Source organism: Entelurus aequoreus, linkage group LG14 (assembly GCF_033978785.1).
Source record: "Entelurus aequoreus isolate RoL-2023_Sb linkage group LG14, RoL_Eaeq_v1.1, whole genome shotgun sequence".
Classification (NCBI taxonomy): domain Eukaryota; kingdom Metazoa; phylum Chordata; class Actinopteri; order Syngnathiformes; family Syngnathidae; genus Entelurus; species Entelurus aequoreus.
In genome coordinates this window covers 6,592,087-6,617,914 of record NC_084744.1, presented here as the reverse complement: position 1 = coordinate 6,617,914, position 25,828 = coordinate 6,592,087, and the positions used below count along the sequence as shown (strand labels likewise).

General features: G+C 38.2%; 1 protein-coding gene across 1 annotated transcript in view; it reads left to right on the top strand.

The window, feature by feature from the left end:
• Window positions 1–835: 835 nt before the first annotated feature.
• The window catches only part of LOC133664328 (zinc finger protein 654-like), a 62,886-nt gene continuing 37,893 nt past the window's right edge, over window positions 836–25,828 (top strand). Inside the window, exons 1-5 of the mRNA XM_062068845.1 lie at window positions 836–1,019; window positions 7,189–7,334; window positions 17,475–17,556; window positions 22,979–23,114; window positions 23,208–23,410. Of these exons, the coding sequence (XP_061924829.1) occupies window positions 894–1,019; window positions 7,189–7,334; window positions 17,475–17,556; window positions 22,979–23,114; window positions 23,208–23,410 (693 nt within the window). The 5' untranslated portion in view covers window positions 836–893. The remainder of the gene's footprint in view (window positions 1,020–7,188; window positions 7,335–17,474; window positions 17,557–22,978; window positions 23,115–23,207; window positions 23,411–25,828) is intronic.

Below are 25,828 nucleotides of genomic sequence, written 5' to 3'. Positions count from 1 at the left end.
CAGCTAGAATAGTCATTTACCACATTAGCAATGTATAGAGTGTATTTCTTTAAAGTTAAGACTAGTTTAAAGTTATCTTCATTGAAAAGTACAGTGCTTTTCCTTCAAAAATAAGGACATTTCAATGTGACCCCAAACTTTAGAACGGTAGTGTATATATACAGTATATTTATATTTATATATATACATATATACATTGTGTGTGTGAATGGGTGAATGTGGAAATAGTGTCAAAGCGCTTTGAGTACCTTGAAGGTAGAAAAGCGCTATACAAGTATAACCCATTTATCATTTATCATTTATATATATATATATATATATATATATATATATATATATATATATATATATATATATATATATATATATATATATATATATATATATATATATATATATATATATATATATATATATATATATATATATATATATATATATATATATATATATATATTTATTTTTATTTTTTTAATATCTCCCTGATTCTGAGTTCTCAAGGTTGGCAAGTATGGTTGCCAGTCGTACGATAAAAATCCCAACGTGAAATATAATTTTGGCCTTTATTACATGTTTATTTAATCGATTTTTTATTACCACACATCGATACGTCCTGCAGTGCACCTGATGTTGTGCAGCCAGGTGGGGGCGCTGTCTGTCCCTAGCACTTCTTTTTTTTTGTTACCATTAGTTGTTTTAAAGTGTGTTACAAGGCACGTTTTGTGTTAACTTTTTTTTTACCGTAACATACTCCGATGTGTACGATCACGTTCCTAAAAAAAAACAACGATATTTTTTTCCGATTCCGGTAGGATAATTGGACATGTCCCACCTGGCAACGCGAGGCTACAACTGGCAACCCGGACGATGCCCCGGATGCAGCAGCAGGCAGTATGGCGGACGCGGAGAGCGACATAGAAACCTACGGGCTTGAATTAGCCCTGGAGGCTCTACGCGGCCGTTATTGCGGCGATGGGTCGCGCCCGAAAAGTGACGATTATTGTCGGGAGTTTTGCAAGGTACGTCGCGACTATTTATGTTGTGTATTGTTGTGCAACAACGCTCCAACTGGCGTGGCTAGCTGACGTTGTTAGCCCCTTTCGGCTAGCTCCAATTCCTGCTATTGTGTGCAAAGTGTGGCGTATAAAAACTATTAATAAAGCGCGCAATATTAATATCAATATATTAAGTCGATATGGCTATTCCGTGCATAAACAACGTTATTCACGCTTCTGCGGCTGATTGTTTACGTTGTTAGCTCTGCAGCTAAGTGAACATGAGCTAGCTAATGTCAATGCTACTGAATATGGCGAAATTAACGTTGCATTAAAACCTTCTATTAAAGTTAAAGGGAGGGACAAGCGGTAGGAAATGGGAGGTGTGCACAGTGTTGGCGCTAGGAATTTTCAAAATGGCCATCAAGTCCTAAAAATGGGGTCCCACGGTACATTTTTGGGGTTCATATTTTTGGTGAGCGTTTTGAAAACAAATGATAAATGTATGCATTATCCTGTTACATCTCACATTTTATATTGTGTTTTGGGAAAAAGGTTGTCATAAACGTTACTTAATTCAGTGTTTTGCAACCACTCTAGCAGGTTTTTTATTTTTTTTAGTTTGTTGTTTTCCTGTGTGTAGTGCTTTAGTTCCTGTCTTGCGCTGTTATTTTGGTGGCGTTTCCTGTTTTGTCTGTGTTTTCCTGTAGCAGCTTTGTATTGGCAATCGAGACTATTTCATTTGTGCGGACGCTTTCCTTCTTTGTGGGGACATTGTTGATTGTCATGTCTAGGGATGATGTTCGAAAGCGGTTCTCCCGGTTGTTCAATAAGAAAAGAACCGATGCCCGTTACCGAGGCCACTATAATAAACAAAAATAGTTAGTTCTTTATTTGAATCCCTGGGAATGAATCCCGTCCCACAGGAAATGCCCTGTGGGACGGCAATGTTATGCCCATTTGATTGTAGACTCTTACTGACACCTTGTGGTGATATGGAAATACTACTACGCATCATTAATTTGTGCACTTCCGGGTTGGCAATGTCAGTTCAGTTCGTGACACAATTGAGAAGTAGACAAGTTGTGTTAGCTGTTACAAGCCTTGGAAAAGATAAGTCTGTAAGTAAACGGGGGACGGCGTGGCGAAGTTGGTAGAGTGGCCGTGCCAGCAATCGAAGGTTGCTGGTTACTGGGGTTCAATCCCCACCTTCTACCATCCTAGTCACGTCCGTTGTGTCCTTGGGCAAGACACTTCACCCTTGCTCCTGATGGGTGCTGGTTAGCGCCTTGCATGGCAGCTCCCGCCATCAGTATGTGTGAATGGGTGAATGTGAAAATACTGTCAATGCGCTTTGAGTACCTTGAAGGTAGAAAAGCGCTATACAAGTATAACCCATTTATTTATTTATTTAAACTGTTTAACTTGTTTATGTAACTCAATATGAAGGTGGAAAGTGGTTAAATTTGATACTAAGATGTTTATTGAAAAACAATTTTTGTGCACTGTTTCAATGGATGTTTTGAGGACTTAAAATGGCTGCCAGTCGTGTATTTCCACCAATCGAAATAATTTTTTGGAAGAAGAATTGTTGATTGATGACTGTGGTGTTCTTAGTGTCATAGTGTGTGTTGTTAGTATGTTCCAATAGCAGCAGAAGTGCACTTTTTGGAGAGCTGTATTATTTTCAGTTTTGTGCCCAAGGGACTGATTTTATTTAACACTATATTATTATTTATACACCTATAGTGATCACAGAGACAGGTTGTTTTTGTGTTACTGTATGTATTTGTTTTCCTGAAAAATCCCACTTAATATACTTTGGGTAACAACAGTCAATATTTATTTATTAAATTTTTTTAGGGGTGTAACAGTCAATATTTATTTATTTATTTTATTTTATATTTATCTTATAAAATAAAAGTGAGCTTTTGTTAAACCAAATATTGTGTTTTTTTCCATATACAACAACCTATCTGGATTCGATAAGGAATCGGTTCGATAAGAGGATTCGATAATGGGCTCGAACTCGATAATTTCTCATCAAACATCATCCCTAGTCATGTCGTGTACGGACACACACTGTAAGTCTTTGCTGTTGTCCAGCATTCTGTTTTTTTGTTGACTTTGTAGCCGGTTCAGTTTTACTTACGTTTTGCATCGCCATCCCTATGCTTCAGTGCCGTTTCCTAGCGGGATTTGCCTTTTGTTCATTTTTGTTTTAAGTAAGTGTGTAACGGTACACAACATTTTCGGTTCGGTACATACCTCGGTTTAGAGATCACGGTTCGGTTCATTTTCGGTACAGTAAGAAAACAACAAAATATAAATTTTTTGGTTATTTTTTTTACCAAATTTGTAAACAATGGCATAACATACATATACGCACAGGGTCCATTGCCAGGGTTAATGTGGTCAACATATATCAAATAAAAACTAAATAAGATAAGGCTCAGAATGGTTTCTTACCAAAGCTTTCTACATATAAAGTGCTTTTTTTGATTGATTGATTGAGACTTTTATTAGTAGATTGCACAGTACATATTCCGTACAATAGACCACTAAATGGTAACACCCGAATAGGTTAATCAACATTAAACTGCCTCAAGTTGTTGCTCAGATTAAATAAAATGGCAAAACTTTTCTTCTACATATAAAAAGTGCAACATTAAACAGTTTCAAGTCAACTCAGCCTCAGATTAACTTTTCTTCCCCCCCCCCCCAGCTTGGCTAGCTTGTCAGTAAGAGGATCTGTGGGCTCATTGTTCTTCCACCAAATAAGTGGGTTAAAATCTAGTTTTTAATACAATATGGACTTACATCTGCTGCTATAAAAACATTTGTTATTGCTTTAGCCCTGCCTGACTCGCCGAGGGGAGGCTGCTTGAATGCGGTGGGCAGCTGTTTGCTCGTCTTTCTCTTAGTTGAAGCGATGTTCACTTGGGGGTGGTGCCGCTTCAAATGGGTTAGCATGTTTGACGTGTTGCCAGAAGCATGCCTTACCGCTGTTGAACAATGTCGGCAAACCCCCGTCCTCCATTGTTGTATCGCACCGCGCAGCCAAAGTGTTCCCAAACAGGAGATCTTAATGAGGCAAGAGGGTCTTCCAGCTCTGGATTTTACATGTTGTCCTAGCCCGGTCGTTGCTAGTATGTCGTGTTGTGCCTCGGTGTGCATTGTTTACACATTGGCGGTACGCTACTTAATATGTCCGTGTGGAAACTCGTTCGGTACACCTCCGAACCGAACCGAAACGGTTCAATACAAATACACGTATCGTTACACCCTTAGTTTTAAGCATTACATACCTTTTTACCTGCATGCCGTCTCCCGCTGTGCTCTGCATATTGGGATCGCAACAAACCATCCTTCGACGCGTTCCGACTTCTACAAAGCAATTAACTTCCTGCTGCCACCTACTGAACACGCCGCACCGATCTTCAGTAATGCGGACGCTGTATCGATCCGTTGTGGTGAAGAAGGAGCTGAGCCGGAAGGCAAAGCTCTCTATTTACCGGTCGATCTACGTTCCCATCCTCATCTATGGTCATGAGCTTTGGGTTATGACCGAAAGGACAAGATCATTATTTTGTCATTATTTTGACTTAGTAAATTACTAAGTCATAATAATGACATACTTAGGATCTCAGGTAACTAGGACTGTTTTGTTTTTACTTTACGGAAAACATATCGAGATATATATCGTATATCGCCATTCAGCAAACAGAGCGGAAAACACAACCAAAAATTGTAGGCTTCTTCACGCGACGAAGCCGGCCTACTTCACCGCAGTCTGTAGTCTATTGCCCCCCAGGCTGTGGTGGCAGCGACGAGGTGGAGACGTGATAGCGACAGGCCAAGTTACACCGATCCTTACACTCACCCACCGCCTTGCCCGGTCCCCTCCCCCTGGAGAGTCACCCCCTTAACTAACACATTTTCTGGGGGAACCACTGATATTATCTGGATATTTTGCCTTAGCCTTGAATGAACACTTGATGCATATAATCACAGCAGTATGATGATGCTATGTGTCTACATTAAAACATTATTCTTCATACTACTTTTAAATTTCATGCAGAGAGGGAAATCACAACTAAGTCAATTGACCAAAAGTGTATTTATTAAACAGTTATTAAGCAGTGGCACAAACATTCATGTCATTTCCAAAACAAAAAGTGCAAGATTGTCAGAGACATTTTAGAAGAAGCTATGAGTGCATGATGTCACTAAGATGACATATCAAAACAACACTAAATTGAAGTGCACTTTTTGTACAGAACGCCACTACAATAGTTTAAAACAAATAAAGTGCACTTTTGTACATGATGTCACACAAGATATTTCAATAACTGTCAAATAAAAATGAGCTGCATAATAGGAAATCAAATAGTGTATGTCCTTCGCTATGTGGTAGGTTCCTGTGGACGTTATATCCTTCTGTTGTAGACTTTTTTTCATACGGTGTTGATCTGGAAATTGTTGCTTCAGCATTTCGTTGGTGTGCCACCGAACGGAGATGTTGACATGCAGAGTTTCAAGCACTCCTTATTCTCTAGCGGGTGACTTTTCAAATAATGCTACAAATTAGCAGTGGTGCTACTTTTTGTAGCAACGCTTTTTGCCGCATACTTGACATATTACGGTTGTCTGTTCGACATCTTCCCGCTTGAAGCCAAACCACCGCCAGACGACGGACCCCCTGCTGTTTTTCTTGGGAATTAATTCTTCTTCCTTCATTTGTTACCAGATTCGCACCTTCTCTCTCTCATATTACCACTCCGCTTGCACCACAGCTAACGTTACCCATGCCGCTACCTGTCTGCTCCGCGAGGGTGTGTGACGTTGCACACGTGACGTATCTAAGAAGGTGCGCTTGTTTTATGTCTCTGAGAAGGAGAGACAAGAAAAGCTTGTAGTGTAATGCCCGCAGCTAAAAGCAACTGCGTGAGAACGTATACTCCAATATCACAATAGTCATTTTCTATATCGCACAGAGACAAACCCGCAATATATCGAGTATATTCCATATATCGCACAGCCCTACTACAAACTAAAGTCCATTATTTTCTCCTGCAACATTAAGTTTTGTAGTAATAAAATACCTTTGACAAGATTATGCAGAACAAGTACAAGACTTTCTAAGGACTAGGCCAGGGTGTGTAGAGAGTGCAGTGTTTAATAACCATTGTGCACCAAAAGGTCTGGCTTGTCATTATAAACGATGATGAAATAAAATAAAAAAAAAACCATTAAATTATGACACAATGTCGTCCATCTTCTTCTTTGTCCTCCGGCAGGTGTGGTTCCGGTTCAGGGCGCAGGTCAGCAGTAAAGGACAGGTCAAATATTTTAAATACAGTATTAAAAAACTGTGTACAGACCGTGTTTCATCATGCATCCATTTTTTTATTGACATACTTGACATATTACGGGTTGTCTGTTCAACATCTTCCCGCTTGAAGCCAAACCACCGCCAGACGGACCCCGTGCTCTTTTTCTTGGGAATTAATTCTTCTTCCTTCATTTGTTACCAGATTCGCACCTTCTCTCTCTCGTATTACCACTCGCACTGCTCTGCGAGGGCGTGTGACGTTGCACGCGTGACGTATGTAAGAAGGTGCGCTTGTTTTATGTCTCTGTGAGAAGGAGAGACAAGAAAGAGTGAGAAGAGCCTGTAGTGTAATGCCCACAGCTAAAAGCAACTGCGTGAGAACGTATACTCCAATATCACAATATAGTCATTTTCTACATCGCACAGAGACAAACCAGTGATATATCGAGTATATCGATATATCGGCCATTACTACTGGAAATGCAGTATTTAAAGCAACATTTTTAAGAAATTGTACCGGAAAGTGCATTACTTTGAAGTCGATTAATAATTAATCATTTGACCCGGCAAATATAAACAAAACACCGGCAGAAAGCGATAACCGATAAAAAAAACAAAATAAAATACGCGTCCTCGAGACGCATGGGCTTCCGGAATTTGGCGTCCTTTCTGATTTCATTGCGTAAAAAGACACAACAAGTGCGTTAACGCCAACACTGGTGTATCAGGGGCGATGCAAACATGGTTGTGAACGTCACAAAAGATCAGTTCAGAGTAGATAGTAGCTGAGCACCATCGAACAGATGTGTTGGCGTGCATGTGTTTATGTCTCTTGCTCTTGTCCTCGTCACGGTGCAGGTGGTGGAAGAGTACACGGGCCAGTGGCAAGTTCCTCTCCCTCAGCTCAAAGTGCTGCGGACTGCATTCTGCAGTTTCACAAAAGCCACGGCCAAGTTCCCTGACGACTGCCAACAAATCCACAACATCCTCAGCCGTATGGCCTTGTAAGTTCTCTCTTTACGCATATACAGTATTTGTCCGCACTTTTATTTATCAGATTGGATTGTTTTTAATACTAATAATTATAATGGATTTTATTTGTAAAAAAAGCACTTTACATTGAGCAAACAACCTCAAAGTGCTGCAGTGTATTAAAAAAAATAAAAAATAAAGTACAAATAAATACAAATAAAAACTAGAACAGCCTAATAGCTAGAACTGGCACGCATACATCTAAAAAAAAAGGCTTTTTTAAAAAGAAGGGTTTTTAAGCCTTTTTTAAAAGCATCCACAGTCTGTGGTGCCCTCAGGTGGTCAGGGAGAGCGTTCCACAGACTGGGAGCAGCGGAGGCATACATTTGTCCACTTGTCCACTCGTACAAAGATGTGGTTGTCTAAATAGCAATATTTTGTACACTCTATATTGCCAAAAGTATTTGGCCACCCATGCAAATGATGAGAATCAGGTGTCCTAATCACTTGGCTCGGCCACAGGTGTATAAAATCAAGCACTTAGGCATCGAGACTGTTTCTGCAAATATTTGTAAAATAATGGATCACTCTCAGTGATTTCCAGCGTGGAACTGTCATAGGATGCCACCTGTGTAACAAATCCAGTCGTGGAATTTCCTCGCTCCTAAATACTCCAAAGTCAACTGTCGGCTTTATTCTAAGAAAATGGAAGAGTTTGGGAACAGCAGCAACTCAGCCACGTAAACTGACAGAGAGGGGTCAGCGGATGCTGAAGCGCATAGTGCAAAGAGGTCGCTACAGAGCTCCAAACTTCATGTGACCTTCCAATTAGCCCACGTACAGTGCGCAGAGAGCTTCATGGAATGGGTTTCCATGGCCGAACAGCTTCATCTAAGCCATACATCACCAAGTCCAATGCAAAGCGTGGGATGCAGTGGTGTAAAGCACGTCACCACTGGACTCCAGAGCAGTGGAGACGCCTTCTCTGGACTGATGAATCACACTTTTCCATCTGGCAATCTGATGGACCAGTCTGGGTTTGGAGGTTGCCAGGAGAACGCTACATTCCGGACTGCATTGTGCCGAGTGTGAAATTTGGTGGAGGAGGAATTATGGTGTGGGGTTATTTTCAGGAGTTGGGCTTGGCCCCTTAGTTCCAGTGAAAGGAACTTTTGAATGCTCCAAGATACCAATACATTTTGGACAATTCCATGCTCCTTGTGAGAACAGTTTGGAGCGGGCCCCTTCCTCTTCCAACATGACTGTGCACCAGTGCACAAAGCAAGGTCCATAAAGACATGGATGACAGAGTCTGGTGTGGATGAACTTGACTGGCCTGTACAGAGTCCTGACCTGAACCCGATAGAACACCTTTGGGAGGAATTAGAACAGAGACTGAGAGCCAGGCCTTCTCCACCAACATCAGTGTGTGACCTCACCAAAGCGCTTTTGAAAGAATGGTAGAGAATTCCTATAAACACACTCCGCAACCTTGTGGACAGCCATCCTAGAAGAGTTGAAGCTGTAATAGCTGCAAAAGGTGGACCGACATCATATTGAACCCTATGGGTTAGAAATGGGATGGCACTTCAAGTTCATATGTGAGTCAGGGCAGGTGGCCAAATACTTTTGGCAATATAGTGTATGTTTATTACTGCAAGTTTGTCCTTAAATAAAATAGTGAACATACTAGACAACTTGTCTTTTAGTAGTAAGTAAACAAAGACTCCCAATTGGTCTGCTGACGTATGCAGTATGGCTGGGCGATATATCAAGTTTGTAAGATAGTTCGAAATATTTTTAAACAAGATATGAATTAAGAAAATATTGTAATATCGATATCATTTATTTCACGTTAAAATTACAAAACATTGCTTATTTGTTTTCCTTGATTCTCCCCCGCTTCCCACTCCCTCTCACGGGCTACTAAACCCCTCCCCTTCCTCCTTCCAAGCGTGCTTGCACGTATAGACATCTTATAAGTAGACGCGGCATCGAGCGCTACTGCCTACTGGCGCAGACGAGACGCGGGGCCGCCATCTTGGAGTGGTGTTCCGCTCCACTCAGTGCAATTCATTTGGCAGGAGTAATGAACTGTCAGCGCATTTAATTCATTTTACCTCACTGAATACCACTGATTTTCACGCGTTTTTTGTCATACGTGTAGCTATGATAAAGGACACATGGTTTGGCATGTTTTATTATTCATAGTTTGCTTAACAGTAATAGAATATTCTTATATGCTATATGTGACCAGACGTCCGAGATCAAAACTGGGAATATAATCCCAGAGAAGGGGGGAAAAAACGGTCAGCTATTTTTAAATTGAAGAAACAATATGATTAGGTTATATATACATGCATATATCCTACATAAACAATGTACATTAGATATCGATATATCTTAGGGACCTATAGACTGTATCTCTGTTGCTGCAGCAGCAGAGAGTTTATTCTGTCTTGACACTTTGTATTGATATTTTGTATAACATTCTTCCCTTAAATGATCATGTTTACAGTGATTGTTTTATATGTATTTTTTATGTATGTCGCTTTGGATAAAAGCGTCTGCCAAATACTTAAACATAAACATATATACATACCTGAAAGTCTTTATATCAGCTAAAACCACCAATCTGTTTCACTGGATTCAGAATAAAACCAAATTCTGTCTTACCCAACAATGTTAGTATTTGAACTTTATGTTATTCAAGTATGACATTTTTAAATGTAATTAATTTCATTGACAAGCAATTCTATTATGGTCATACCCTTTTTTGCTAGCAGCTATGATTTCAGTACTATTGAAGATCTTTGCTCCTTCTCAACTCTGTGGTACTATTCTTTTCACAAAATCCAACCAATAGTACGTTAATGTTAAATCTTACTTGTGAAAAGTAATCCCCCGATTCCTATTTTCAACAGTCCGCTCATTTGAGCAGGAAAACGCTGAACACCATCTTTGTTTTCTACCTGTCAACTGTCAGTTTAGGCTGCTCGCCGGCTCCTCATCACCACTTCAAGATGGCGGCCCAATTTCTCGTGTCTACTTATAACATGTCTATGTTTGCACGTATAAGAACATCCATGATTGGTTGGTTGTTTACTAGATGAGTCACGATTGGTTGAGATTAGGCCAATCAGAGGCAAGATAGGGCGGGTCATGGAACCAGGAAGGGAAATCACAACAGACATCCCAAATGACAACGAGAGAGTCGAAGAAGAGAAGAGGGCGATTTATATATTTTTTTAAAAACTAGTGGAAGATGGCAGAGGGATTCTCTTCCTTAGATTTTTCTTTTAGCGACGTAGACGACATCCAGGAAACCCACAATGTGGGACGGCGTGGCGAAGTTGGTAGAGTGGCCGTGCCAGCAATCGGAGGGTTGCTGGTTACTGGGGTTCAATCCCCACCTTCTACCATCCTAGTCACGTCCATTGTGTCCTTGGGCAAGACACTTCACCCTTGCTCCTGATGGGTGCTGGTAGCGCCTTGCATGGCAGCTCCCTCCATCAGTGTGTGAATGTGTGTGTGAATGTGGAAATACTGTCAAAGCGCTTTGAGTACCTTGAAGGTAGAAAAGCGCTATACAAGTATAAACCATTTATCATTTATTACTTGGCCACACGTATGCCTCTGGATAAAACATCCATTTGAGTTGTTTACCATGTAAGCCCAGGTCAAAACTGTTCTCCAGTTGCCTAGCCGGGCATATTTCACACCAGAAATGCAGCCAAAAATGGATGCCGAAGTGAGGAAGATCATAGATAGATCATTTTATTTATGTTATGTACTTCTGTGCTGTTACTACCCATCTCGACTAACTGGGTTAATAAAAGTGTTTACAGTACAGTTGTCATTCACTTCAATTTCACTGAATCTCGCTCAAAAATGAATATCTTTATATGTATACTTTCACCGGAAAATATATCGAGATATATATCGAATAGCGAGTTTAAGTAAGAATTAGAGATGTCCGATAATGGCTTTTTTGCCGATATTCCGATATTGTCCAACTCTTAATTACAGATTCCGATATCAACCGATACCGATATATACAGTCGTGGAATTAACACATTATTATGCCTAATTTTGTTGTGATGCCCCGCTGGATGCATTAAACCATGTAACAAGGCTTTCCAAAATAAATCAAGTCAAGTTATGGAAAAAAATGCCAACATGGCACTGCCATATTTATTATTGAAGTCACAAAGTGCATTTTTTTTTTTAACATGCCTCAAAACAGCAGCTTGGAATTTGGGACATGCTCTCCCTGAGAGAGCATGAGGAGGTTGAGGTGGGAGGTACCGGGGGGTGTATATTGTAGCGTCCCGGAAGAGTTAGTGCTGCAAGGGGTTCTGGGTATTAGTTCTGTTGTGTTTATGTTGTGTTACGGTGCGGATGTTTTCCCGAAATGTGTTTGTCATTCTTGTTTGGTGTGGGTTCACAGTGTGGCGCATATTTTTAACAGTGTTAAAGTTGTTTATACGGCAACCCTCAGTGTGACCTGTATGGCTGTTGACCAAGTATGCGTTGCATTCACGTGTGTGTGTGTGTGTGTGTGTGTGTGTGTGTGTGTGTGTGTGTGTGTGTGTGTGTGTGTTTGTGTTTGTGTGTGTGTGTAAAGCTGTAGATATTATGTGATTGGACCGGCACACAAAGGCAGTGCCTTTAAGGTTTATTGGCGCTCTGTACTTCTCCCTACGTCTGTGTACCACTTCGTACAGCTGCGTTTTAAAAAGTCATAAATTTTACTTTTTGATACCGACAATTTCCGATATTACATTTAAAAGCATTTATCGGCCGATAATATCGGACTGCCGATAAATGCTTTTAAATGGACATCTCTAGTAAGAATATATCAAAATATACTTTTTCCCAGCCCAAGTATGCAGTAACATATTGTGTCATTTATCATTGTATTATTTTGTCAAAATGATAAAGGACAAGCTGTAAAAAAAGGATTATTAATCTACTTGTTCATTTACTGTCAATATCTGCTTATTTTATGTTTTAACATGTTCTATCTACACTTCTGTTAAAAGGTAATGACCACTTATTCTTCTGTTGTTTAATACCACACATTAGTTTTCCAATCCAATCCACTTTATTTATATAGCAAATTTAAACAACAAAATGTTTCCAAAGTGCTGCACAACAATATTAAAAACAATATTCAAATATTATCCTTAGCTCCACCAATGACTGAATATAAAAAAAAAAAATACATATAAAACCAATATAAAAAAACCCAATATAAAATAAATATGATTAAAAACGATTTTAAAGGGTTAACGTTTTGGATGATACCTCACATTTAGGTATTGATCCGATGATACCAAGTAGTTACAGGATCATACATTGGTCATATTCAAAGTCCTCATGTGTCCAGGGACGTATTTCATGACTTTATAAACATTATATAAATTAAGAAAAAATATTTTGTGTTGATAAAAAATATTGATGTAATCATAGTAGCATCGACTAGATACGCTCTTGTTCTTGATATCATTACAGTGGATGTCAGGGGTAGATCCACCCATGGCATTTGTTTACATTGACGCCGGTGAGCTATTGTATCCTCCTACGGTGTGTAGTGAAGCATGTTTAGCTATTCCTCGTCCTCCAGTGATAATGTACCTGTAAGAAACGTACTTTATTTGTCGCCATGGAGGCCAGGATTAGTGACTTAGAAGTAACTAAAACACTGCTGACTGCGGATAGATGTTAGCTGCTAGCTAGCTAGCCATGTCTTAAAGCACCTCCTCCTGGGGGCGTTTCAGTGTTATAACTTCACCTTTATCTTTAGTTTTTGGACCAAAATGTGTCTATTCTCCCTTTTTTGTCTACCCACTTTCTGCTTGTAAGTACTCCGTGTGTGTGTGCGCTGCCGAACATGCTCCTCTGCTAGTAAAACCAGCACATCATGATGTGACGATGTGCCGTCATGCCCGTTAAAAAAATAAATAAATTGGGAACCAGTACTTTTCAAACAGATTATAGTACCGTTTTTGATTAATTTGTACCGCGATACTATACTAGTATATACTGTACAACCCTACTACCTAGTATGTGGAACTACACTGCACCCGAAAAGTATTTACTTCTTTCCACATTTTGTTATGTTACAGCCTTGTTCCAAAGTGGAATACATTCATTTTTGTCCTCAATATATGAAAATACCCATTATGACAATGTAAACACGTTTTTTTTTTGAGAGTTTTGCAAATATATCAAAAATAAAATAATAAATGACATCCACATAATTATTGACAGTCTTTGCCAAGAAGCTGAAAAGTGATCTCAGGTGCATCCTGTTTCAACTGATCCTCCTTGAGATGTTCCTATAGCTTCATTGAAGTCCACCTGTTGTAAATTCAGTTGGTTGGACATGATTTGGAAAGACACACACAAGTCTATATATAAGGTGCCAAACCAAGAATAAGGTCCAAGGAATTGTCTGTAGACCTCCGAGACAGCATTGTCTCCAGGCTCAAGTCTAGGGAAGAGTACAGAAAACTAACTGCTGCCTTGAAGGTCCCAAAGAGCACAATGGCCTCCATCATCTGTAAATGGAAGACGTTTGGAACCACCAGGACTCTTCTTAGAACTGAGTGATCAGGGGAGAAGGACCCTAGTCAGGGAGGTGACCAAGACCATGGTCACTCTGTCAGAACTACAGCATTCCTCTATGGAGAGAGGATAACTTTCCAGAAGGACAATCCACCAATCAGGCCTGTATGGTAGAGTGGCCAGACGGAAGTTTGTCAAAACGCACCTGAAAGACTCTCCGACCATGAGAAACTAAATACTCTGGTCTGATGAGACAAAGATTGAAGTCTTTGGCGTGAATGCCAGGCGTCATGTTTGGAGGAAACCACGACAACACCATCCCTACAGTGAAGCATGGTGGTGGCCGCATCATGCTCTGGGGATGGTTTTTTCAGCGGCAGGAGCTGGGAGACTAGTCGGGATAAAGGGAAATATGAATGTAGCAATGTACAGAGACATCCTGGATGAAAACCTGCTCCAAAGCGCTCTTGAACGGGCCGACGGTTCATCTTTCAGCAGGACAACAGTCCTAAGCACACAGCCAATATATCAAAGGAATGGCTTCAGGACCATTCTGTAAATGTCCTTGAGAGGCCCAGCCAGAGCCCAGACCTAAATCCCGTTGCCCATCTTTGGAGAGACCTGAAAATGGCTCCACATTGACGCTTCTCATCCAAGCTGATGGAGCTTGTGAGGTGCTGCAAAGAGGAATGAGAGAAAGTGTCCAAAGATAGTTGTGCCAAGCGTGTGGCATCGCATTTAAAAACTCTTGAGGCTGGAATTTCTGTCAAGGGTGCATCAACTAAGTATCGAATAAAGGCTGGGATTTTTTTAGTTTTAATTCTTCTTCATAAGAATTCTTAAACAACTTTTTCACATTGTTATTATGGGTGTTGTAGAATTTTGAGGACAAAAAGGAATTTATTCTATTTGGGAGTAAGGTTGTAAATTAGGATGTATACTACACCTGGGTGATATCAGAAATATCGATAAAGGCACCCGCTAGAGACTAAGTAGTGCTTGAAACTCCGCATGTCAACATCTCCGGTCGGTGCCACACCCAACAAAATGCCAAAGCAACCAGCACTGACCCAATTGAGCCTGGCGTCTTCCATTTCCAGATCAACAAAAAATAGTCAACAACAGAAGGAGATAAAATCCGCAGGAACCTACCACATAGCGAGGGACATACACTATTTGATTTCCTATTATGCAGCTCATTTTTATTTTACAGTTCTTAAAACATCTTGTGACATCATGCACAAAAGTGCACTTTATTTGTTTTAAACTATTGTAGTGGCGTTCTGTACAAAAAGTGCACTTTAATTTAGTGTTGTTTTGATATGTCATCTTAGTGACATCATGCACAAAAGTGCACTCATAGCTTGTTTTAAAATGTCTCTGGCAATCTTGCACGTTCTGTTTTGGAAATGACATGAATGTTTGTGCCACTGCTTAATAACTGTTTAATAAATACACTTTTGGTCAATTGACTTAGTTGTGGTTTCCCTCTCTGCATGAAAGTTTAAAAGTAGCATGTATTAATGCAGTATGAACAAGAATGTTTTAATGTAGACACATAGAATCATCATACTGCTGTGATTATATGCATCAAGTATTCATTCAAGGCTAAGGCAAAATATCCAGATGTATATTGTGTATTGTGACATGGCCTAAAAATATCTAGATATTAATAAAAGGCCATATCGCCCAGCCCTACCTCCACATATGGAGATACCACCTCGTACGGAGATACACGAAAAAACTTCTTTTGAATTATCTCTGACATTTATATTCTTTGGTTTCCTTAAAAAGTAGGGTAACAAATCGGAAATCTTTTTTTTTTTTGTGAAAAAATATACAGAGTACCTGTATTTTTTGGTACCGGTTTCTAATTGGGTGGGTTAAGATTCTGTACTAATGATACTGCTATCAGTAGTTTTTTTATCCAGCTGACGGTGCTGTCACATCCATTCAAAAGTTAAAGTTAAAGTACCCATGATTGTCACACACACACTAGGCGTGGCAAAATTATTCTCTGCATTTGACCCATCACCCTTGATCACCCCCTGGGAGGTGAGGGGAGCAGTAAACAGCAGCGGTGGCCGCGCCCGGGAATCATTTTTGGTGATTTAACCCCCAATTCCAACCCTTGATGCTGAGTGCCAAGCAGGGAGGTAATGGGTCACATTTTTATAGTCTTTGGTATGACTCAGCCGGGGTTTGAACTCCCAACCTACCCATCTCTGGGCGGACACTCTAACCACTAGGCCACTGAGTAGTCAGGTGCCGCTGCAAAGCATAAAAAAGACAGCCAATCAGAGTCAAAACTTTGAAACTCCCACTTCCGTTTCCGAGGTACGTGCAAGTGAGCAGAATCATAGATTTCCATTTCTTTTGCAAACATGATGATTTGTTGTCGTGCAAAAGAAAAAAACACCTGCCACTGCCAGGAAGTTGTGGACGCGACCACCAATTTAGGCATTTGTGAGTAAGGGCTATAAAAATTAATGGACTTTGATTAAACATCGTCATTGACAAGTTCATAATAACTTGACAGCTTCTAGTGCTATAGTTGGAGTGCCAGTGTTGAAATAACAACTGATGCATCTTTCTTTGCCTCGAAACATGTAAACTCAAATTTATCGTTTAATTATGTTTTTTTTTTCTTATTGTGTTTACTTTTTTATCTACTAATAATGTTTATAAAATGTGATTTAGTTTATTAGTTTTTTAGTACCGATGCTTTGAAACTGGCAGGTTACAAACAATGTAAAAAATGGTGATATTAATCGAGATCTGATTATTTCTATTTTTTATTTTTTTTTGCCATATCGCCCAGCTTTAGGATCTGATAGTTCATACACAAGGAAGCAATAACAATGAAGCTAACTAGAGTACTGTCAAGTTCAAACACCGATGACATCTATTAAACAGACAAGAAGCAAGGAATCAAACAGAGACAGGATTTAATTTAGCTCACGAGGAGAGCGCGTCGACCTGTACCCTCGCACAGTGTCACCCACGCTCTGACGAGGGAGTTCCACGCCTCCTCTTTTATTTGGGCCTTTTCGGATTACATAGCTGCAGCTGTTTCTAAAGGGAGGGGGGTCGTAAACTGCTGTTGCACTCGGTCATAAACAGTTCAAAGAAAAGGTGCCTGGAGCTGCGTCAGGTCTGCTCCCTCTCCGCTTTGTAGATCTCGGGGTCAGGACAAGTTCTCCCTGTGGCTGTCAGTAGATCAAAGAAACCGACACCTCCATGTCGCATCCCATCGCACACAGTGGAGTTTTACAAGCCTTTTGCTTGATAAGATCAAAGGCGGCTTGTGTCTTCTCGCAGGGGACCTGAACTCATGGGAACACAAAGTTGTGTGATAACTTATATACAATTATTCTGACAAGTACCGATGAATACCAGGATTGATAAGGAGTATCCATATTGGTATCATTATGGATAAAATCCTAACAATACCCATATCTATATGTAACATAACAATCAAACATAACAAAAGTGAATCACTGTGAATCCTTCCCGAATGCTCTGTACTGTATCTCTCATGGACCTGTTGTCTCCTGTCACGTCTTTGCAAGTCAATGTCCTTCTTTTTTGTCTTCCAGGAGTTTCTTTGAACTTATGCTGTTTTTTAGCAAAGAGGAATTTGGGGAAGAACCTTTAAAATTCATCTTCGAATCCTATCAGGTGAGACATCTTGTATGTTGATTAGGGCTGCACGAGTTGGAGGAAAAACCTATATGCGATTTTTCTCTCCAAAATTGTGATTGGATTTGGGATTTTTATATTTTATACATAAAAGTGTGAAAATAAGGAGTGACGGAGGACTGTCAATCAACATGTTCTTGTTTCAAGGTGCCACACATTAGAACATTATGCAATAATTTACTTGAAAACATATTTGGTCGACTCAAGAAATAATCAATAAAAACTATACAGTGTTTATAATGTAATCATATTATATAATAGTCCTGCAAGTAACCGTTTAAAAGGATATGAAGTTTTATTTCTCATTACTGTAGAATTGTTTATTTTATCTTGGAAGGTAAAAACTTTGTTGTCCTAGATCAGGGGTCACCAACCTTTTTGAAAACAAGAGCTACTTCTTGGGTAGTGATTAATGCGAAGGGCTACCAGTTTGATACACACTTAAATAAATTGCCAGAAATAGCCAACACAAAATTGGCCCTAGTGTGTGAATGTGAGTGTGAATGTTGTCTGTCTATCTGTGTTGACCCTGCGATGAGGTGGCGACTTGTCCAGGGTGTACTCCGCCTTCCGCTCGATTGTAGCTGAGATAGCCCCCCCCCGTGACCCCGAAGGGAATAAGCGGTAGAAAATGGCTGGATGGATAGCCAATTTGCTCAATTTACCTTTAACTCGATGTTATTATTAATAGTTAATGATATTTACACTTAATTGAACGGTTTAAAAGACGAGAAAACATGAAAAAAATGACAATTACATTTTCAAACATAGTTTATCTTCAATTTCGACTCTTTCAAATTCAAAATTCAACCGAAAAAAAGAAGACAAAAACTAGCTAATTTGAATCTTTTTGAAAAAATTAAAAAAATAATTTATGGAACATCTTTAGTAATTTTTCCTGATTAAGATTCATTTTAGAATTTTGATGACATGTTTTAAATAGGTTAAAATCCAATCTACACTTTGTTAGAATATATAACAAATTGGACCAAGCTATATTTCTAACAAAGACAAATCATTATTTCTTCTAGATTTTCCAGAACAAAATTTTTAAAAGAAATTCAAAAGACTTTAAAATAAGATTTAAATTTGATTCTACAGATTTTCTATAGTTTTGCCAGAACTTTTTTTTATTTATTTTAAACATAATAAGTTTGAAGAAATATTTCACAAATATTCTTCGTCGAAAAAACAGAAGCTAAAATGAAGAATTAAATTAAAATTGATTTATTATTCTTTACAATAAAAAAAATAAATTTACTTGAACATTGATTTAAATTGTCAGGAAAGAAGATGAAGGAATTTAAAAGGTAAAAAGGTTTATGTGTTTAAAAATCCTAAAATCATTTTTAAGGTTGTATTTTTTTTCTAAAATTGTCTTTCTGAAAGTTATAAGAAGCAAAGTAAAAAAATTAATGAATTTAAACAAGTGAAGACCAAGTCTTTAAAATATTTTCTTGGATTTTCAAATTCTATTTGAGTTTTGTCTCTCTTAGAATTAAAAATGTCAGGCAAAGCGAGACCAGCTTGCTAGTAAATAAATACAATTTAAAAAATAGAGGCAGCTCACTGGTAAGTGCTGCTATTTGAGCTATTTTTAGAACAGGCCTGCGGGCTACTCATCTGGTCCTTACGGGCTACCTGGTGCCCGCGGGCACCACGTTGGTGACCCCTGTCCTAGATATATAAAACGATAACATGAACTCTAATTTCTGCAAGTAAAAATTTTAAAGTGCAATTTTTAATAATAATAATAATAATAATACATTTTATTTGGTATAGCGCTTTTCAGAGTACTCAAAGACGCTTTACAGGATACATTTTTTTAAATATAAAACAGTTCAAAGTAATAATAATAATATTTTTCCCCAGTTGGAAAAACTATATTGAGAGTTCTTTTTTTTTGTTGTTATAATCAAGGCATTCTCGTAGTTTGTTCATGTGATGCGCTCATATGGCCCATCCAATCTGAAACTGAAATATTCCCACAACGGGACATTTGGCTTTGAAATCATATTTTTGTTACTTTGCAAAACTTTTCACGAGCGAGTCGGGAGGCGTGCTTCCTGTGTGTGTAAGCTAGCGGTCCTGCAAAGATTGTGGATGACTGAAAAGAGGGCTCACTGCGTTCAGTTAATTCTGCTGTTAAATAAACGTACTGAGACCTATTTCTCCCTGTTTGTAGCAAGAGATGAAGAAGACAAACTCACAAGGACATCATTTATCCAAGCTGTATTTTAACTTCATTTTCATTTAACATTTGATTATTTGGCTTATTAACTACCGACCGAGACCGAGTCACCATGAAAACTTGTTCTAAGGTGTTTGTTATTACTGCACTGACTTTCACCACTGCAGTGCACACAAAAAGCTGTTCACAGAAAACACTATTGATTGGCAGGGAGGAAAAGGATGCCAGGCTCAACAATTCCGATTTGCCAACATGTCTGTCACTCAAATGCCAGTGATGGCGGGGACAAAAAAACCCTCTCTTGTCTATTCCGGTTACGTTATAATTAAAACTCTCTCTTGCAGTTACGTTATAATTAAAACCTTTTATTGCGGTTACATGATAATTAAAACTGTCTGTAGCAGTTACATTATAATTAAAACTGTCTTTTGCGGTTACGTTATGATTAAAACTGTATTGCGGTTATATGATATTTAAAACTTTGTTGCGGTTACATGATAATTAAAAGTGTCTCTTGCAGTTACGTTATAATTAAAACTGTCTGTTGCATTTAGTTATAATAAAACTGTCTATTGCGGTTACGTTATAATTAAAACTGTCTATTGCAGTTACGTTATAATTAAAACGGTCTATTGCGGTTACGTTATAATTAAAACTGTATTTTGCGGTTACGTTATAATTAAAACTTTCTTTTGCGGTTACGTTATAATTAAAACTTCCTCTTGCGGTTATGTTATAATTAAAAATACCTCAGGGTAATGTCTTGGGACCGATACTATTCAGTCTATACATCAATGACCTACCAGATGTATGCACAGATATAGATTTACAGATGTATGCGGATGACACAGTCGTATATTTGTACATCAGGTAAGACCTGTACTCTAGTTGCTGAGAAGTTAAATGCTAAATTAGACAAAATAGCATCTTGGCTAACTCTGTCTGCTTCTCCATAAAAAAGCTACCTCAAACAAACCTGAATATAAAAATTAATGAGGAGCTCCTTGAACAAGTACCTGAAGTCAAATATTTGGGCATAATCATAGACTATCAGTGGAATTTTAAAAGTCACATTAAGAAAATGTGTAAAACCCTGAAGGCAAACCTAGGCTGTTTTAAGTATATAAGACACTGCTTAACTCTTAGCTGTGCCTTTACTTTTATGAATTCAATGATTCTTTCACACATATCTTATGGCTTAACTACATGGTCCAAGGCACACCAGTCATCAATCAAGACCATTGAGTGTCTTTATAACCGCACCTTGAAAGTTCTAGACAAGAAGAGTATACGATATCATCATTGCCAAATTTTAACCAAATACAATATTTTAAGTTTTACCAATTTTATTTTGTTACACACAGTCAAACTGGTTTTTAAATGCTTGGATAACTCTGCTCCGCAATTGCTCTGCAAGGCAATTACAAGACTGCAAAGTGGTACCAGATCTACCACCCGAGCAATGTCAAAAGGCAACTGTTGTGTTCCATTCCGTAGAACATCTTTTGCCCAGACTGCCTTTTCAATAAAAGGACCACAACTATGGAACTCTTTACCTGACACTTTGAAAAGTAGACCTGCATTTGTCACTTTCAAAAAACAAACAAAATTATGGCTAGTTGAGCAACAATCGTGTTCCCATGTTTAGTTTTTACTAATTTTTACTAATTGGTTTTTATCTAGTCTGCACTTTGTCTGTGGTTATTACTTTATTGGCTTTTATCTAGTTTGCACTTTGTCTGTATTATTACTATTATCATTATTATCGACTCATTCTATTTTTTATTTTCCTATTTTAATGATGTTGGATCTGTGTTGTTGTTGTTGTTGTTGTTTTTGGGGACAAGTGTTGTAAATTAGCTTTAGCTACAAACACTATGATGCATACATTGGATAACTGTTTCAGATGTCTGTTTTTGTATCTTTCCCTATTTCAAATAAACCTCTATAAAAAAAAAATTTTAAAAAGTGTCTATTGCAGTTATGTTATAATTAAAACCTTTTATTGCGGTTACATGATAATTAAAACTGTCTGTTGCAGTTACATTATAATTAAAACTGTCTTTTGCGGTTACATTATAATTAAAACTGTCTATTGCAGTTATGTTATAATTAAAACTGTCTATTGCAGTTACGTTATAATTAAAACTGTCTATTGCAGTTACGTTACAATTAAAACTGTCTATTGCATTTACATTATAAATAAAACTGTCTATTGCATTTACATTATAAATAAAACTGTCTATTGCAGTTACATTATAATTAAAACTTTATTGCAGTTACGTTATAATTAAAACTGTCTATTGCAGTTATGTTATAATTAAAACTGTCAGTTGCAGTTACATTATAATTAAAACGTCCTCTTGCGGTAACGTTATAATTAAAACTGTCTATTGCGGTTACGTGATAATTAAAACGTTTTAGTGCGGTTATATGATAATTAAAACTGTCTATTGCAGTTACATTATAATTAAAAATGTCTTTTGCGGTTACGTTATAATTAAAAATGTATTTTGCGGTTACGTTATAATTAAAACTGTCTTTTGTGGTTACTTTATAATTAAAACTGTCTATTGCAGTTACGTTATAATTAAAACTTTCTATTGCAGTTACGTTATAATTAAAACTGTCTATTGCGGGTACGTTATAATTAAAAATGTCTTTTGCGGTTACGTTATAATTAAAACTGTCTATTGCGGTTACGTTATAATTAAAACTGTCTATTGCAGTTACGTTATAATTAAAACAGTCTATACGTGATAATTAAAACCTTTTATCGCGGTTACATTATAATTAACACTTTCTTTTGCAGTTACGTTATAATTAAAACTGTCTGTTGCAGTTACGTTATAATTAAAATGGTCTTTTGCGGTTACGTTATAATTAAAACTGTCTGTTGCGGTTACGTTTAATCAAAACTGTGTATTGCGGTTAAGTTATAATTAAAACTGTCTTAAAACTGTCTATTGCAGTTACATGATAATTAAAACTGTCTATTGCAGTTACATGATAATTAAAGCTGTCTATTGCAGTCACGTTACAATTAAAACTGTCTATTGCAGTTACATGATGATTAAAACTGTATTCCGGTTACGTTATAGTTCAAACCTCTTCAAACTGTGGTTTTGATGTCGATTAATTGTGCAGCCTTAATGCTAACTTACTTTGGCATTAAGTTACAACTTCTCATCTGAATGTTCACCGTTGCAGGCGTGCCACGTGGAGCTTTTAAGGCACAGGAATGTACATCTTCAGCATCTAAAGCAGATCATAAAAGCAGGTGGCCCCTGGGAGAATGAAACGCTGCAAGGAATCTTGAAGAAAATAGATTTGCCTGCAAAAGAGGGTAAAGTCACGATGACAGACCGCTAACATTGAAAGGTGGCAGTGCAGCTGACTCAGTCTAATGTTCACTTCTCTTCACGTCTTCCTCACGCAGTTGAGGAATACTTGAGCTCGGAGTTGCCCGCCTTCTTGGAGCTGCGTGTTCGCTACCTGCAAGCTTGTGAAAGAATCCAAGAAGCGTTGGCTCTGTCCAAAGTCTGTCTGGAGAACCAGAGGACCGGAGGGCATCTGTACTTCCGTCAGGCGTACTTAACCTGCCTCTACAAGGCACAGCTGCATGAACACCTTCACAAGGAGGTACTTTCCTCTCCATCTTGTTCATGCGATAACAAATTTCTCGATCATTTAAAGGGGCCTTCATGCAAAATACACTTTTCTTGCCTATCTGTACCTGTTTTTGTCCCAGATATGTGTCTGTTATATTTGTCTGTTGCAGTGACATTATAATTAAAACGGTCTATAGCGGTTACGTTAAATTAAAACTGTCTTTTGCGGTTACGTTATAATTAAAACTGTCTATTGCAGTTATGTTAAAATTAAAACTGTCTATTGCAGTTACATGATAATTAAAACTGAATAATGTATATTCTCTACACCGGTATGTTTTAGCGCTTTCATGGCGAGTTGACTGACCGATATAAGTAAGAACTTTACACTACTTTATATTAGAAATGGCAACAGTGGAGCATGAATGTCACATAACAAGAAGGTAGAGAAAAAGAAGAACCTTATCGACTACGGCGTCGACACAGAGTGCAAGGACGGACGCGTGCAAATTTTCAGGACTTATGCAGATCCCAAATACAGATCAGCAGGACCAGAAGGTAAGAAAAGTTGCTTTTGCATAATATTGCGAAACAAAACGCCAGATAATGTCTTACCTTATACACACGCCATAATAATAATACTCCTATGTTGAAGCTCAGTACAATCCAACAAGCGGTGTGGCTTCATAGCTTACCGAAGTCCTACTAAAACATTTTGATAGGTTTTTGAGCGCCGTGTGTAATGTTCTATATTTTCAATGGAACATATAAAATGTTGGTGTTTACTTTAGTCAAATTGCAGTCTAAACATTTTCCTATGTGTGACTGCCATCATATTTCTGTCTACACGTATCTCGTATGTGTGACTACCATCAACTGGTCACACTTATCATTTCACCATGTACCAGATAAAAAAAGCTTCAAGGTCGGTACGCACAACCAAAATTATTGCGTACATTAGGCGCACCGGGTTATAAGGCGAGAAAATTAAAGGATTTTAAGTGCGCCTTATAGTCCGAAAAATACGGTACTTAAATGTATGTTTTTTAAATGTTAATATCGCCGACGATCACCCTCTTTTAATAGTAGAGACCAAAATCGTGATCACAATTGAGGCTTATTTGGCCACATGCGCGGGCAGCACCTTTTAGCTCTTATTTCCAAAATTGTGTACACTACTGAATTGGGGTCTTATGGCCTCTTATGTGGACACTTATACTGCCATCTGGTGGTGTCAGAAGACTACAACATACAAAGGAATTTGGGGAAAAAAAGTGTAAAAATAAGAATTAGCATGTCACTAAACATGAAGTACACGTTTGTGTACTTATGGACTAAGTACATCATATCAAAAGAGGATTCTTAGTTTTTATTCTAATTAGGGTCCAATAAGCCCAAATAGCAAAGAGAAATAAAAAAAAACAGCTTGGGCCTTAAGAGGTTAAAATTCGCTTAATTGTTCAGCCCTGAATTCAGTGTTAACATTTAAGTGGGAAAGTCGGGCCCGAGGACTAAAAGGCTAAGGAAGTCTATTATGTAGAAACATATTATAGTAAGACCTAAGGGTGTAACGGTACACAAAAATTTATGTTCGGTACGTACCTCGGTTTAGAGGTCACGGTTCGGTTCATTTTTGGTACAGTAAGAAAAAAACTAAATATACATTTTCTGGTTATTTATTTACCAAAATTTGTAAACAATGTCTTTATCCTTTTAACATAACAATAACATACATATACACACACAAGATCCATTGCCAGGGTTAATGCAGTCAACATATATAAAATAAAAACTAAATAAGATAAGGCTCAGAATTGGTTTCTTAACAAAACCTTTCGACATATAAAGTGCATCATTTCCACATATATAGTGCAACATTAAACTGCTTGAAGTTGTTGCTCAGATTAAATAAAATGACAAAACTTTTTTTCAGAAAGTGCAACATAACAGTTTCAAGTCAACTCAGCCTCAGATTAACTTTTCTTTTTCCCCCCCCCAGCCTTTAACCCTGGTGACTTTCCCTCAATTTTCATGTTTTTTGCCAGAAAAATCAGTTTATCCACATTGTCTGCAGAAAGAGCAGACCTGCTTGCATTTAAAATGTCTCCAGCTGTGGAAAATACCCTTTGGCTGGGCACGGAGGTAGCAGGTATGGCGAGAGAGTGCCTGGCTAACTTGGCAGTAAGAGGATATATGGGCTCATTGTTCTTCAACCATAGAAGTGGGTGAAAATCTAGTTTTTAATGCAATATGGTCTTAAATCTGCTGCTATAAAAACATTTGTTATTGCTTTAGCCCTGCCTGACTCGCCGAGGAGAGGCTGCTTGAATGCGGTGGGAGCTGTGTTTGTTCGTCTTTCTCTTCGTTGAAGCGATGTTATCCATTGTTGTATCGCACTGTGAAGCCGAAATGTTCCCAAACAGGAGATCTTTACGAGGCAGGAGGGTCT